The sequence below is a fragment of the Mytilus californianus genome, unplaced genomic scaffold (assembly GCF_021869535.1).
Source record: "Mytilus californianus isolate M0D057914Y unplaced genomic scaffold, xbMytCali1.0.p SCAF_8, whole genome shotgun sequence".
Lineage (NCBI taxonomy): Eukaryota > Metazoa > Mollusca > Bivalvia > Mytilida > Mytilidae > Mytilus > Mytilus californianus.
In genome coordinates, this window is record NW_026262734.1 from 47,345,790 (window position 1) to 47,359,108 (window position 13,319).

The 13,319-nt window shown below is 34.0% G+C and overlaps 1 protein-coding gene across 1 annotated transcript; it reads right to left on the reverse strand.

The window, feature by feature from the left end:
- Positions 1-5,882: 5,882 nt before the first annotated feature.
- On the reverse strand, positions 5,883-9,258 carry LOC127710686 (piRNA biogenesis protein EXD1-like). Its single transcript, XM_052216629.1, has 2 exons — positions 9,097-9,258; positions 5,883-6,997 (listed from the first exon to the last, which is right to left on the reverse strand). Exon 2 carries the CDS (start codon positions 6,989-6,991, stop codon positions 5,909-5,911), a length of 1,083 nt encoding a protein of 360 aa, XP_052072589.1. The 5' UTR covers positions 6,992-6,997; positions 9,097-9,258; the 3' UTR covers positions 5,883-5,908.
- Positions 9,259-13,319: the final 4,061 nt, after the last annotated feature.

Genomic DNA, 13,319 nt, shown 5'->3' on the forward strand with positions numbered 1-13,319 from the left:
AATACTTTTTTTCAGAAAAAAGAGGAAAAAAAACTAATAGATTTACATTCAAAGTTAGGGACGAAAAAAAGTACGACACTAAGATTACAAAAGTAATGTTCATGTATGTGCATGAAAAAAAAACCAATCCCCCTTCAAAAAAAAAAAAAAAACACACATACACTTAAACAAGAGGCTCTCAAGAGCCTGAATCGCTCACCTGTATTTCAGAGGAGAAGATTTTTAAATGTTAGCAAACTTGATGAACAAATTGTGTAAAATTGTCTTTAAAGATCAATAACTCCTTAAGGGGTCAATTGACAATTTTGGTCATATTAACTTTTTTGTAGATCTTACTTTGCTGAACATTATTGCTGCTTGCAGTTTATATATATCTATAATAATATTCAAAATAATAACAAAAAATTGCAAAATTTTGTTAAAACTACCAATTCGGTGGCAGCAACCCAACAATGGGTTGTTCGATTCGTCTGATAATTTCAGGGCTGATAGATCTGGACCAATTAAACAATTTTACCCCATGTCACATTTGCTCTAAAAGATTTAGTTTTTGAGATATAAGCCAAAAACTGTATTTGACCCTTATGTTCTATTTTTAGCCATGGCGGCCAGGTTTGTCGATGGATACAAACTTCGGATACAATTTATAAACAAGATACCCTAAGGAACATTAAGTTAAAGTTTGAAGGTAATTGGCCCAGAAGTTTCAGAGGAGAAGATTTTTAAATGTTAGCAAACTTGATGAACAAATTGTGTAAAATTGTCTTTAAAGGGCAATAACTCCTTAAGGGGTCAATAGACAATTATGGTCATTTTAACTTTTTTGTAGATCTTACTTTGCTGAACATTATTGCTGCTTACAGTTTATATTTATCTATAATAATATTCAAAATAATAACAAACTAGAGGCTCTAAAGAGCCTGTGTCGCTCACCTTGGTCTATGTGCATATTAAACAAAGGACACAGATGGATTCATGACAAAATTGTGTTTTGGTGATGGTGATGTGTTTGTAGATCTTACTTTACTGAACATTCTTGCTGCTTACAATTATCTCCATCTATAATGAACTTGGCCCAGTAGTTACAGTGGAAAATATTTTGTAAAAATTTACAAAAATTTACAAAATTTATGAAAATTGTAAAAAATTTACTATAAAGGGCAATAACTTCTTAAGGGGTCAATTGACAATTTTGGTCATGTTGACTTATTTGTAGATCTTACTTTGCTATATATTATTGCTGTTTACAGTTTATCTCTATCTATAATAATATTCAAGATAATAACCAAAAGCTGCAAAATTTTCTTAAAATTACCAATTCAGGGGCAGCAACCCAACAAAGTCTTGCCTGATTGGTCTGAAAATTTCAGGGCAGATAGATCGTGACCTAATGAACAATTTTATCCTCGTCAGATTTGCTCTAAATGTTTTGGTTTCAGAGATATGAGCCAAAAACTGCATTTTACCCTATGTACTATTTTTTAGCCATGTCGGCCATCTTGGTTCACGGGCGGGGTCATCGGACACATTTTTTAAACTAGATACCCTAATGATGATTGTGGACAAGTTTGGTTAAATTTGTTTTAGTAGTTTCAGAGGAGAAGATTTTTGTAAAAGATTACAAAAATTTACGAAAAATGGTTAAAAATTGACTATAAAGGGCAATAACTCCTTTAGGGGTCAACTGACCATTTTGGTCAAGTTGACTTATTTGTAGATCTTACTTTGCTGAACATTATTGTTGTTTACAGTTTATCTCTATCTATAATAATATTCAAGATAATAACCAAAAACGGCAAAATTTCCTTAAAATTACCAATTCAGGGGCAGCAACCCAACAACGGGTTGTCTGATTCATCTGAAAATTTCAGGGCAGATAGATCTTGACCTGGTAAACAATTTTATTCATGCCAGATTTGCTCTAAATGATATGGTTTCAGAGATATAAGCCAAAATCTACATTTTACCCCTATGTTCTATTTTTAGCCATGGCGGCCACCTTGGTTGGTTGGCCGGGTCACCGGACACATTTTTAAAACTAAATACCCCAATAATGATTGTGGCCAAGTTTGGTCAAATTTTACCAAGTAGTTTCAGAGGAGAAGATTTTTGTAAAAGTTAACGACGACGGACGACGACGGACGCCAAGTGATGAGAAAAGCTCACTTGGCCCTTTGGGCCAGGTGAGCTAAAAACTGCAAAATTTTGTTAAAACTACCAATTCGGTGGCAGCAACCCAACAATGGGTTATTCGATTCGTCTGAAAATTTCAGGGCCAACAGATCTTGACAAATTAAACAATTTTACCTCGTCACATTTGCTCTAAAAGATTTAGTTTTTGAGATATAAGCCAAAAACTGCATTTGACCCTTATGTTCTATTTTTAGCCATGGCGGCCATGTTTGTCGATGGATACAAACTTTGGATACAATTTATAAACAAAAAACCCTAAGGAACATTTAGTTAAAGTTTGAAGGTAATTAGCCCAGTAGTTTCAGAGGAGAAGATTTTTAAATGTTAGCAAACTTGATGAACAAATTATATAAAGTTGTCTTTAAAGGGCAATAACTCCTTAAGGGGTCAATTGACAATTTTGGTCATATTAACTTTTTTGTAGATCTTACTTTGGTGAACATTATTGCTAATTACAGTTTATATATATATATCTATAATAATATTCAAAATAATAACAAAAAACTACAAAATCTTGTTAAAACTACCAATTCGGTGGCAGCAACCCAACAATGGGTTGTTCGATTCGTCTGAAAATTTAAGAGCTGATAGATCTTGACCAACTAAACAATTTAACCCCATATCAGATTTGCTCTAAAAGCTTTAGTTTTTGAGATATAAGTCAAAAACTGCATTTGACCCCTATGTTCTATTTTTAGCCATAGCGGCCATGTTTGTCGATGGATCAAAACTTCGGATACAATTTATAATCTAGATACCCTAAGAAACATTAAGTTAAAGTTTGAAGGTATTTGGCCCAGTATTTTTAGAGGAAAAGATTCTTGAAATATTTAACGACGACAGACGACGACAGACGACAACAGACGACGACGGACGACGACAGACAACGGACGACGACGGACGCCAAGTGATGACATAAGCTCACATGGGGCCCTTCGGGCTCCGGTGAGCTAAAAAGGAAGAATAGTCGGTGCATAATCTTCTGCTACCAAGGGTTTTTCACAAGTATAGTAGTGAGAAGAAAAGTTCCACTTTCCAAAATACACCAAACTATACATTTTACCTACTAGTATTTCGTGAAGTAAAATGCAAATTTCATAAGGCTTGGTCCAAATAGATTTTGACTGTCCAATATCTTGCAAGTACGAAAAAGACCGTTCGAAAGTATATTTTGTCTATGTTTTGTATTTGCACAACTATTGAAAGTTGACCATGCATTCGTTCTAAAATAAAATTTCACACAAGATAAAAGTTAACAGATACTAAGTGAAAAAAAATATAGACAACCGCAATGGGTTAATCGCTGTGACGTCCAAAAAAGAAAATAGCCAACACATATTGTAACTTTTAAAGCTAGTTAAATCAATTTATATGTTTAACGAACGTGCAATATCATACAAATTGTTTATCAAAACATAACAAAAACGGAACGTTTAAGTATTCAATATTAATCAAAGCACAAAGGTTATTCCTGTACTTCTTTTATGCCCCACCTACGATAGTAGAAGGGGCATTATGTTTTCTGGTCTCTGCGTCCGTTCGTTCGTCCGTCCGTTCGTCCGTCCGTCCGTCCGTCTGTCCCGCTTCAGGTTAAAGTTTTTGGTCAAGGTAGTTTTTGATGAAGTTGAAGTCTAATCAACTTGAAACTTAGTACACATGTTCCCTATGAATTATAATGACAAATTAGAGTGTTGACCCCAATTTCACGGTCCACTGAACATAGAAAATGATAGTGTGAGTGGGGCATCCGCGTACTATGGACACATTCTTGTTTTCGAATGTTTTTTTAGCCATTTAGAACCTTTGGTAACCTCATAGTTTAAATGTCCATAATTAATACGACGTGATAAATGGGCGTTACAGACGACCGTTCACCTAATTTAACCCAGTCAATGGGAGACTTGAGCGCGCAAAAAAATGGTCTCGTCCACACTGTTATGAAAACGATACTATGTTAAGATCCCTTTTGGTCATGAAGTTCTGCGTGTTTTTAATATATCCTTGCTTTCATATTTGTGTTCTTAGTGTTTTTGAGGGACCAAATTAATGCCTTCTAAAACGGCAACTGTATACCATGTCCTCTTCTCAAAATGAATTTGCAGTAATTGAATAACATTTAGGGACCCCGATTGGTCAATTTGTATCGCAAAAAAATAAATGTTGGAAAACCTAAAAAAATACCTTTAGAAGCAATAAATCACTAATTAAATTCCTCATCAGAAAATCTTTTATATATTTACGGTTTTGGTGATAAGTCCTGTTCTGGCATAAAAAAAAAACAACAGATCTATAGGAAAAACTGTTTTATAATCATTCTTGCAGTCGGGGTGGAGGTAATAATGCCAATCCATTGTGAGAAGTGGAGCATGTCAAGACTTAATTCAGACAGCAAAGGTGTGGGGAAACTTGTAGATAAATGGATGTAGATTTACGTCATATTGAGTTTTATTTGTCATTTCATAAAAAAGCAAGTTGAATACCTTTTGCTATATAAAGAATTCAAGGTAAAACAAAAATCAGAGATAAGTGTCTGTATTCACACTTCCCACATTTGTAAATCAAAGTTGACCGTAGAAAATTTTCCTATTGTCAAGTTGATTTATTTCCATACTCCACAAATATCTTTGCCTCATTGACTTATACATGATGTAGTTTTCAGCGTTCCTATTAAAGGTTATTCCAGAAAAACCATTCGAAAGCACCTAATTTACAAATTCGAATAAACTAACAGCAAACTGCGTTTTAAAAATTGAACACTCTTTCATGGTGAAATAGAGAACATATAAAACATCGTTTTCTGCAGTTGTTTCAAATCCAATACAATATTTAGCCTATGATGAAGAGATGACCAGGCTTCATAAAATCATTTTGCATTCTATTCATCTGAAAGATGTTATAATTGAAAACTATCACTTCGATTTAACAAGCAATGAATTATTGTATTTATTTTAAAATGATTAATAGGAAAATTACAGCAATAAATAGAAATGAATGATGCCCCCTCTCCTCTCCTCTGCCAAACGAATGAGTATAGTTCCACATACAAACAGTGATGTTGAAGTACAAATTGAAATTGTTGCGCTGTCTGTAAGACACAAATTGTACATCGCCTGACCATAGGAAATTATAAATTTAATGTGTAATGATCTATCTTTTATTTTAATTTTGAATTTCTACACTTGCAGGACTTAATGTCCAGCCAAAAGGTGTTAACTTTCCAGAGTACTGTCAGCTAAAAGTTTTCACCCGGTATTGATTAAATATTTGACAATACTAAAAATGTCTTATTTATATCATTTGGGACATTAAAATCTTACAGAAGTAGTACAAACCATGTTTTCCTTTATATTGCAAGTGAGAAGGAGATGAAGTCCACCTACCGGTTTTTGTGAATATCTAACATCCCCTTTTCTGACTTTAATACAAAATAATTCGACTGGCATTTTAAGAAAATTGAAAAAAATCCAAATCCTGTGGACATGCACACTTCAATTATGTGTACAAACAACCTTCACAATATTAAAGCTGTAACTCAAAAACTGTAGTAGGGGATAGCCGGACTATCATGTATCTATATCCGGAAGTACGAACGAACGAACGAACGGATGTACGGTCGGACGGACAGACAGGGGTAAATTGATATACCCATCGACACTTTGTCGCGGGGGCATAAAGCATGACAGGTAAAATAAACTGTCCTTGGTTTTATTAAATATTACAGGATTATATCACGCACGCGTGTCGGCAAAAGAGCATCTCCATCACGATGCGTTCTTGCTCGAGATCTTTTGTTGTCACAATACAGGCTTGATGCAGCTTTCCAGGTGTTGTGTGGCATTATGTTTCTAAATTTATCATATACGTGAAAAAGTCCTAGAACATCTACAGCTGCATATTTCAGCATACTTTCACTCAGGGGTCTTTTTTCCCATATTTTGGTTGTCCATAGCATAATTTGTCGTCCTTGTTTTTTCAACCTAAGGAGAGTACTGTTAGACGGAAAACTTTCCAGGCATGTCTCAAGACTTGCCAATAACGTGTTATGTCTTTTTCTTTTCATCCTGTTCCTCGCTTCTAACAATTGAACATCTAGTACTCCGTCCAACTTTACTTTATACAGATGAAATAAAGCATCCGCGTCTTCTCGACAGTCAAACATCAATTTTTCAATACTATTATTTTCAAGTATACAGCGAAGACCGTCATCAAATACGCTATTCCCTATCCTCAAAACATCAATTAAATAGACCATATCTCTAGTACCTATATTAACCATCGTTACGCATCCAAATCTGGATAAGTCTACCCCTTCACAGTCCAATGATATGGTTTTGCCGTCTTTAATCATGTTGTTAAGCTCATTGATTGCAGAGATGTATTTTTCTTTCGTGTCAATATACTTGTAAGAACTTGTTTCGTTTATTCCTACTTGTATTGTCCTGCTTTGGGTTATTTCTCCTGCTGATTCTCTCCTATATAAAACATCTTCTGCGTTGGAATCGCTAGTGTTATTTTCGTTGCTGGTTGAACCGTCGGATTGCTGTTGTTGATTTTCGTTGTCTGGTTCGGAATTACGTAGGTGTATTGGCCCGCTTTGGGTTATTTCCCCTGCTGATTCTCTCCTATATATACATATAAGATTTTCTGTGTTGGAATCGTTAGTATCATTTGCATTGCTTTCATTTACAGAGGTATCGCTACTAGCTGAATGATGTTTTAGCTTCTTATTGCTGGTTGGACCATCGGATTGCTGCTGTTGGTCTTCATCATCTGGTTCTGATTTACGCTTGGTTGCCATTGTTATCTATGTTATAAATAAAAACAGTAATTAAAACAATAAGCAACTTTTAAAATAAAACCAGTCAATTTTGAATAAGAAAAAAAAACGTATAGCTAGTAAATTATGTCTCGTCGATGAAATATAACTTTTTAAAGCATTCAATAGTTTTTCTAACCTGCAGTGATATATAGCAAGATGCTTTATAGAACGCGTAAAACATTTCCACATGGAATTGGAAAAAGTGTGGAAACAGACTTTATAGCTGATTATGCGGTTTGGGTTTTTCTCATTGTTGAAGGCCATACGATGACCTATATTTGTTAACTTCTATTTATATTGTCACAACAACCTTAGATCATCTTTTCATGAAGCGAAGGGTGATTTATTATTGTTTAACGTCCAATGGGAAATAGTTCGTGCATATTCAAGTTGAGAACACATTAACAATAAATGTAATAGATACTAGTAAGTTGTGCAGGATAGGTTGACCGGCAAAAAGGCGAGAACACCGGCTATCACTAGAAATGGGATAGAATCAGGCCATCTACGAAGTTGCGGCATTTTTGTTAAATATTGTGTACCCTTTTGTGGTTTGAATGCTAAATATATGGAAATTTTATAGAAAATCCACAACCTTTCTCCGTGTACTCTTATATTTGACAACTATGTACTAAATAGAAGGTGAACTAAAAAATGCAGTGTTAGCAATTATCTCCCTAAAACAAGTTTTGAATTGAAGATATTAGGGAGCTACCATTTTATTTTGATGGGGGGGGGGCTAGGATGAAATGTGAAAAAAGGCAGGACAGGAGTTTTGAGTAAAAAAAAAAAAGAGGCAGAATGAGCAACTTTGCAAAAAAAAAAAGGCAGGATAAACTAATAAAAAAAGGCAGGACCGAATAGAGTGAAAAATAAAAAGGCAGTACAGAGATTACAACCAAAAAAAAATGCAGGACACAATTTTTCATCCTAGCCATTCAATATTTTTGCTGTTTTGATATTATCACACATTCAAGGCTCTACAGAAGGGGTCATAAACCTTATAATTAACGTGTAAAGAGTTGGGCATGCACTTTCTATAAGGCTTCGGATTTAAGGAACGTTACTTTTTATTCAAACATGGGACCTTAATGCTATTTGATACAACCATGCTCAGCCGAACGGACTCACCATTTTCGCACGGGATGACCATATCACGATACTTCAGTCAACCAGAAGGTAACTTTTTTTACTAAGTTTTAAAAAAAAATAGAAAAAATCAAAACTCGCAGTATCGAACAAAAAAAAGCAGTTGTTTGACGATATATTTATGTACGATAGGCGCATGAATTTTCGATTTGAAAAAACTGGCAGTCAGAGGACATGAATGATTTTCGACGGAACAGAGTAAATTCAGAAAATAATAACACTTGAATGATCCAGACTGTGGCAGATGAGATCGTTTTACCGATACATGTACAAGGCTCCTTCTTTTGCATTGTAATAAAAAATGTAGCAGTGGCGCAATCAGACTCATCAGGTCGGAGAATGACATAAAACATTACCAGACACAAACAAATTTTTCAAAAAATACATGCATAAAAAGCAATATGTGTATGGTACATGTATAAGTCAATAGACAATAACCCAATGACTCGAATAACATATATATTTACTCTAGCTTTAATCTTGCTCCTAGTAAAAGGCATTTAGTTTACATGACAAATGAAGCTTATGGGGGTCTTATATAGTCGACTATACGGTATGCTTTTATTTAATCGATGTTGAAGGTCGTACAGTGACCTATATATACTTAAATCGCCTTATTTGAACTCTGGTGGAAAAATTCTCATTAGCAATCATACCACATCTCCTTTTTTTATATTGGCTTCTATATCATTTTAAGCACAGTACAGTAGAGAAAATAAATGTGTTGCAAATTAATTTCCTTAATGAGCACTCTTCAATAGATACGAATGAATAGTTTAATAGTTTTTAGCAATACAATGCTTTGTTGGTTTGGTTTTTTAAAGCCTTTTATCGTTATCAAAAATAAGTTTTTTTTTTAAATTATTCATTTGATGGATCATGTGGATTGCTTCGAATTAATCAATTTGATATATGCATTCGCATTTTGTTCCTACCTTTCAGTTTATAGATTTCCTCAGACTTTCTTTGAATAACACAAACAAAATATTATACAGTTTTTTCTGAAAATTGTAGATATGCTAAATGCAAGTAAGCCTAGCCATTTGATCTTTAAATTCGGTTCAATTTAAAAACGTTATATGATATCGTGCATTTATGGATACATGATTAATTAAAGAACTAGTATGTTTGTTGAAATATATCAGTAGAATCAATATAATATATATTAATTTGATACCAGTTCCTACTTTACAATTTTGAAAAGGCATAGTTGAACTTTGAAAGCGTGTCAACTGGTATACGGGATTTGAACTACAACGACCAAACAGACATGAAAGCGATACATAATTGATTTTGAACTAAATTAATTGAGGGTAATGAAATATATAAATGCTTGATTAAGTTAACAATGCAAATGCGCGCGACGCTTATTACGGAATAACCTTATTCAGGTACGCTCTAGATCATACAATATGGAAGCCAGAAACACAAATAATGCAATACGTGTGTAAGTGTTATATTAAAATTTTGATCAAACTAAATAGGTATATCAAAACCACAGAGACGCTGTTAGCTGATAATAAAAATGGTAATTTGAATTTTCAATTGTATTTTCTCTATTTCCTGTCCAAAAGTATTAAATTAAATTATCTCAATACTACTAAATGTTTAACAAGAATAAAAATTAAAAATCCATATTGGCTAAAAGTCCGGTACATTAATTTTCGTTTTATGGTCTATTTTAGAATTGTGTCTGGTGACATATCCCCGGCCATCCAGAATGTCTGGAATTACTATAGATAACTGAAACAATAAAACACATATATTATATGCAGATGTGAAATATTATCAGTTGTTTTTCCTCTTTTCTGTTGATCTATATACTTGACATGATTGAAGTCCCTCAGACTTGTAAATTATTATTTGATGAATTTTTTTTTTTTTACGTCCAGTGGTAGGTATTCCGTGCATTTCTAGCCTAGGACAAGTTAACAATTACTTCCTTAGGTAGGTTCCCCGAAAAGCTCGACCAAGTTGAAGATCGAGCGAGAATTTCGGCTGTCACTGGAAAACTAGGATATGTTGGATAGGGCGCATCAATTTTACCTTGCAACAGGCCACCTACAGATAACTCAAGGCCTTGTTGCAAGGGTTTATTAACGTGCAAATAGTTTGGCACTCTCTTTATCTCTCTCTATACGCGAGACGTATACATGTATTTCAATGTCCCCCATTCCGACTGGACGTGGCTACGTATTTATACCTCCCGCATAGTCAAATGGACGATCCACTTTCGCCAGAGTTGTACCGAAGGATGGGAGAAGTCCAAGGAGGACCGTATGTCTATACCCCAGTCAACCTTTAGGGTTTTCGAATATTTCACTTAAATTAGTTTTATAATTGAGTGTATTTAAAAATCTAAATGAAAAAAATTATAATGTTGTGTTCATGATCGGTTTAAAGATATACTTGTTTTCTCCTTTGTTGTAGGTTCAGGATATTACATTATTGTTTTCCTCCAAACATTTCCAATGATCTGGTCCATTACATATGACCATCACATATGTACTTGTGTTCTTACTAGAAGCGGATTGAAGTGGTTGTTTCAAACAAAACGCACACATGAGAAAGTCTATTTAAACTTTACATTATCACTGTATCTAAACTACCCCGGCGAAAAATGTTTGGACTCAATAGTATCTAATGTCCGGTACGGTGACGGACAATAAACAGACAGAGAAATGTAGAAATTCTGTTTATTTATTTGTTGTTTTAATGATATTGAAGAATATACATACACATATAACTATTTTCGATAGTGTGATGTAATATTTTCTACCACCGTTCTAGATTTATGGAGAAATAAGTAAAAATGCACATCAAAATGGTGAATTGAGTGAACCCTGCCTCGAATTTGTTTAATTTCTCTTTAAATTTAGCACATTGTACGGAAAGAAAGGTACGGAAAGAAAGATATTAACACGGAGATTTCAAGACTTTTCACTATGATCGCCTCAATATTTGCATGTCTGTGCATGGAATGAAAGAAGTGGGTCATGTTAAAATTGAAGCACCCGGTTTTGTCAATGTGTACGACCCGGTTTTGTCCTTGAATTTCACAAAGCAGACCCGGTTTTGTCATAGAAAATAATGCATAATCGCATGACGAAAATTAAAATATGGCGTTTAACAGCAGTTTGAGGGATCGTTGAAAAACATTTTCTTTCAGAGGATAACTTATAACCTTTTTGAATCCGCAAACACTTGAATTCCTGCTATATTAGAACAAAGCAAATTTCAATTTTGTTTTGTATAAAAAAAAAAGGAAAAATTAAAAAGAAATGAAGGTTTTGAAACGGAATTAGTTTTTTTTATATCTATGTAAATTTAAGTGTTCAAACTTAATTAGTGTACGGCCTTGAAAATTTAAGGACGCACATTTGATATGTGATTTTTTTGGGACAACAAGATGGTTATCTTAGTGTTCCGCTCTACTTAAAGAGAAGACAGTATAATCGTTTGAAAATAAATATTCTGAAACTAAACGTTCATTATAAAGCAAGAGAATAAGACAAATGTACGTGCATGCAGAATCGACCAAGAAAAGGAATTTCCATGCGGCGCAAAGGATCACAATAATAGTGCGTTAAAAATCTGTTTACCCCTCCTTGTTATAATAATACTAAGTATAAATTAGTATAAAAGTCTTGGGCCATCCGGAAATTGCAATAATGATTATTTGATTAGTAATTTATATAAATAAACGATGTTTTATCTCTCTTTTTTTTTCTTTTCTTTTTTTTCTTTAACATTAACAAATTCTTTAATGCACTAGTATCAAGTTGTTAACAACTGCCCTATATAGTACAACTATTATATATAGGTTTATCTCTTCATTGTATATTGATTATCGTACATTGACAAATGTTCTACAATTTAAGCAATTAGGTCAAGTTTAAAATTGTCAATATGCAAGGGCGGACCGAGGCCATGATTTTTGAAAGGGACGTATTCATAAACGGATTTTTTACCGCCGAGCATAGCAAGGGGAACCTTTTTTAACGATTTTTTGCTAAATAAAAAATCATATATAAATCGTAAAAAACATGATAAATAATTATTTCTAGCCACCAAAAAGGGGGGGTCGGCGTACTCCCTCTACTCCCCTGGATCCGCCACTGATATAATGTAACTATATCGTATACCATCATAAAATTTAATAAAAGACGAAAAAACAGAGACAGCCGCCAATCCCATATTTACTATAGGGGCTCTGTAATCAAATGAGTTTAGCCTTTTTCAACTCACTGAATTTTATAGTTAAACTTTGTTCATATGTTGTGCTGTTATACCACTTTTTTTTTTTTGGAGGGGGAGCGTGGGGGGGGGGCTTGCACGTTCAACCTCGCCATTCTGTATGTACCAGTACCGAATTCAGGAGCCTGTAAATCGGTTGTTGTCTTTTGTTGCTATATATCATACAATCATGTATTTGTTTTTCGTTTTTTATTTTGTACATAAATCTAGGTCGTTAGTTTCCACATTAGTTTTTTTTTACAGTTTTCATTTCGGGGCCTTTTTTTAGCTTGCTATGCCGTATGGACGTTTCTCATTGTTGGATGCCATACGGTGTTCTATATTTGTTAACTTATACGTCATTTGGTCTCTGATGGAAAGTTGTCTCATTGTCATTTTTCACGGGCTAAATTACCTATTAGGTTGCTCTACGAAGACGAAGACGAAGATATTGGACGTTATAATGTTTCAAACCAACTTTTATTTATAAAAAGAAATAATTCTTTCATGCCATGCTCAATGCTCATTTTAACACAGGAAGGCATTATATTTGTTAAAATTTTTAAACCAAGCGTTAGCCAGGTATAAAATATTGACAAATATAATGCCTACCTATGTTAAAATGAGCGTAGAGCATGGCATGATAGAATTATTTTGTTTCTAATGGGGAAGTTTAGAACTTGTGTATTTCGAAGCGGACATAAAATACACGTTCGAAAGGCAACCATTTTGATTGAGATATCCAAAACGTTCTAATAAATACAAGAAGATGTGGTATGAGTGTCAATGAGACAACTCTCCATCCAAGTCACAATTTGTAAAAGTAAACCATTATAGGTCAAAGTACGGCCTTCAAAACGGAGCTTTTTCTCTCACTGTCCGTCAATGGATGAACGAATGAGTAAATATATTGTAAACATAG